The following is a 4,055-nucleotide window of genomic DNA, read 5'->3' as shown; positions in this document are numbered from 1 at the left end:
GAGTTTTGCCAAGGGTTCAGTCACCTCTCTCACTTTGCCTAGCCCTGCTAAAACGCTAATGAAAACCATCACCCGGCTTGTATAATTTCACTCCGGCTGGTATACTTGACGAAGTTCTCAGATCCCTGCCGTCATGCAGTCATAGCATAGCTCAAGTGGTGTTCCTCCCAACGCTACAGGACGACGGAGGGCTTGGAAGGCTTGGAGGGCAGGCTGGGAGGGGTGGGACCGCCGTTGTACACGCTGAAGACCTTCGTTAGATGTGATCAGAGGTCTCAAAATCGCCCGGCGGCACAAGGTGCACCAGAAAGGCAAGAAGCAAAAGCATACGAGTCACGGGCCTGTCAATAATGACGATTTGCCCAACCAGCTTGCATAGCGGGCGAACCAACAAAACGATACGAGCGGAGAATGAGCAGCCACACCAATCCCCACCGGCAGGACGTGCAAGATCACACGCACGCCCCCTTTCTTCCGTCCGTTTTCTCTGACAGGGGTCCCTGATGTTTCTGTGGGTGTGGCCATAGTCTGGATTGGACAGAATGACCGGCTGGGGGGTGGGCATCAGTGACACACCCTCGAATGCAGTGGAGCAGATATTTTCGTGTGTCAGACAATCCCTGCTCTCGTATATTGCTAAGCGTCACGAATCTCGGTCCACGTTCAGGCTGCTGCGCATCCTTACCACTCTAGTGGACGCCCCAGAAGCACTTGGATCCATTCCTTACCCACACCTCCCTACTTCTGCGAGTTCCACCGTGCCAGCCCGGCGCCCTCCTGCTTAGCGGTGCCATCGAAATTTAAGAATAGCGCATACGTGTGAGAGTGGGACGAATAGCGCCGACAAGGGTAGACCGGCTAGTAATGACTGAGGCCTGGTGGATATCGAGCCAAGGCGACCGGGGTCTGTCGAGCCACTCAAACACGCAATCCGGCACCCTTGACATTAGAACGGTTATCTTCAATATCTACATCAATCTACCCAGCCGGTGTCCTTCAACCTCACCTCACCACACTACATTCATTGTCCAACGTTGTCGTCCGAACCGCATCACAGTCCTTGAGGTCGTCACCCTCATCGCCCTCGTCGCCTTTCCGTCTACTCACCCGACCACCACCTCACCTCACCGGCGACAGCCCACCAGGACTACCCGACTCGTTGACTCGACGTCATTGTAGTGCGAACCAGGGCATATTTATTTCGAACCAAAAGGAACACCCAGGACTATTCCCGGACATATCGCCAACTTTTCTTTGGGTTTTGAGGATCTCGTCTGAAAGCAGGCCAGCTCCTCTTTCTTGCCTATCTTTCTCTTTTTTCCAGAGTTCGAGCCTTGGATTGCCTTTTGGAAACCCCGTGGTTACCGCATAACATGCATAATGTGCCAGTATACGGATATCCCTCGCCCCCGGCTTCGCCATCATACGATGACCAGAACTGTGCCTTCCAACAGCCCTTTGCAGTACCGGCCGTCTGCCAGCCTCGTTATATGCCAGTCGCCCCGGAAAGCAGAATAGGGAAGTTTCTTGGCGACAGCCTCCGCCTGGTTGGGATCCTAGGTACCGGAGCCTATGGCGTGGTTTATTCAGCGATAGATGTCAAGACCGGAATTCAGTATGCCGTCAAGACCCTGAGCAAATTTAACGTGGATGGAACGCCATTGGACCGTCGACAGATTGCTTTCCAGCAACGGGAGTTACGGCTTCATTACCTCGCGTCGGCACACCCCAATGTTGTTTCCATGTTGAAGATTGTGGACGACCCGGACTGCACGTATGTTGTGCTAGAGTTCTGCCCGGAAGGGGATCTGTTCTACAACATCACCGAGTGCGGCCAGTATGTCGGTAAGGATGACCTGGCCAAGAGCGTCTTCCTTCAAATTCTGGATGCCGTGGAGCACTGCCATACGTTGGGAGTTTACCACAGAGACCTCAAGCCGGAAAACATCCTCGTTTCGAACCGGGGAGAAACCGTCAAGCTTGCCGACTTTGGACTGGCTACTTCATCTGACCGCTCCGAGGATTATGGATGTGGCTCCACTTTCTACATGTCGCCAGGTACGACCTCAGTTGCCTCTACCATCACCCCTGGGAATATTCACTGACACTGTTCGCTGCAGAGTGCTTAGATCCATCATCTCGGAGGCCGTTTTACTATTGCGCCCCCAACGACGTATGGAGTCTGGGTGTCATTCTGGTCAACCTGACCTGTGGCCGCAACCCATGGAAGCAGGCATCGTTTGATGATTCCACCTATCGTGCCTTCACCCGGAGTCCTGATTTCCTTAAAACCATTCTTCCATTGTCGGATGAACTGAACGACATCTTGGCAAGGATTTTCGCTCGCAACCCAGAACAAAGAATTACGTTATCGGAGCTTCGAAACAGCATCCTCGCATGCGCGCGATTCACTATTCCAGTGATGAACGCAGCTCAATCACTTCCATCGCCCCCTGCATCACCGGAACCCATTGATTACGTTTATCAAGATGCAGCTTCGGGCGACTTTACTTATGACGCACCACTTTCACCTGCCGCCTCGGACTCGGATGGAGAGTCCACATGCTCGTCTGACGATGGATCCTTGACCTCAAGCGCCTCTACAATCGAGGACTTGGATGACGACGACTTTATCCAGGATGAGGAGATGCCAGTACAAGAGATGTTGGAGCCGATGTTATTTGACCCAGAGGAATCCAAGGTGTTTGCCCAGGACTATGCCCAACAATACCAAGGGTCTGTGGTCGAACCGTGTCAGCCATGTCAGGTTCCCATCTCGGTTCCCGTACAGCCTAGCTACGTTTCGAAACTCCCACAGCTTCCGTACATCTGGGACATGTTCAACAAGTACACGCAACCAGCACCGCTGCACCACCCTCTGGCTTTCCATCATCAGGCACCAATCTTTGCCAACATGCAAGGCTGCTACTAAACAATATTATACACTCGCTACCTTTTTTTAATATTTGTCGACATATTATCATATGCGCTGCACCAGGTCTGCCAGGAATACTACCGGGATCAGGTCCAAGAATGCGCATGCCTCGAGAGAAAAAGAAAAGAAAAGTCTGGAACTGGTTGAACTTCAGCTGTATCTACTTTGGGGGAAATTTTGTCTTCTCTTTTGTTTTTACTGAGCGTGGAGTTGAATGGTTTCAAGAAAGGAACATAATCCACGGAGACCTAGGGCCAACGGACTGGATTCGACTGTACCTGGAGCGGACCGGTCACAGCATTGTTCAATGGCGCAGGACATACAACGGTTTACATGGGGAGGCTTCTGTTTATTACTTGTTTTAATCGTTCCTGTGCGCGGGTTGCATCTAGAGGAGGAGATTACCCGAAGACTTTCGCTTGGATGATACCATATCTTTTTTTCTTGGGACACAGGGTTTGGAGGAGTTCTACGATTCTGCTTGAGAAGCCTGCAAAACAAAAGACGGAGGAGAGCGTCCGTTCATGGGATACGAACATCATTAGAGGAGACAGGGTCAACAGCCCACTGCGCTCCAGGTCCAAGGGCCTGCGCAACATACGTTTCTACCTGGTGGACACCAGCACCTGGCTGTCCCCTTGGGAATGGATTCATCATTGATAGAGTCTACATGGCCCAAATACACCATTGGAGCAAGCAAAATGCTCAAACCACATCACTGTCTTAATCTCTCATGATCTCGCTCAAGTGAAAGTCCAGCAATCTGAAAGCAACGAACGGTCTACAAAGTAGGCAGGCCGACTTGAAACTTTGATTGGCTACGTGGTTATAGTCAATCCACCCTACCCACCCTGCTCTGCGTGTCACGACCAGCATAGGCAATGCGAAATGCCTCTGAAGTCTTGCATCGCCTTCCGTGGGTCCGCCATTAACATCAGGGTAGGTCGGTTTGCTTATTCCCAAACCGCCATGACACCGGGGTCTCTGCCTATCTTTCCCTCCCATATCTTTTCTTTTTGGTTTCATTTTGTTACCCAAACTTTCTTCTTCCCCTGTCTACAGAAAAGCCCAATTAGCCAACGTGCGGAGCTAGCTGGAGACTAGACTGGACAGTGGGCAA

At 51.7% G+C, this 4,055-nt stretch overlaps 1 protein-coding gene across 1 annotated transcript; it reads left to right on the top strand.

Annotated features, from left to right (window-relative positions):
• Positions 1 to 1,373: 1,373 nt before the first annotated feature.
• Positions 1,374 to 2,932, top strand: JN550_003450 (uncharacterized protein; the record flags this gene model as incomplete). The annotated part of the gene is made up of 2 exons (XM_049314855.1): positions 1,374 to 2,058; positions 2,121 to 2,932. 2 exons carry the CDS (start codon positions 1,374 to 1,376, stop codon positions 2,930 to 2,932), a joined length of 1,497 nt encoding a protein of 498 aa, XP_049174641.1.
• Between the last annotated feature and the right edge of the window lie 1,123 nt (positions 2,933 to 4,055).

Source organism: Neoarthrinium moseri (assembly GCF_022829205.1).
Source record: "Neoarthrinium moseri strain CBS 164.80 chromosome Unknown scaffold8_Wmoseri_CBS_16480, whole genome shotgun sequence".
NCBI classification, from domain to species: Eukaryota; Fungi; Ascomycota; class Sordariomycetes; order Amphisphaeriales; family Apiosporaceae; genus Neoarthrinium; species Neoarthrinium moseri.
This window is presented reverse-complemented; position numbering and strand designations above follow the sequence as displayed.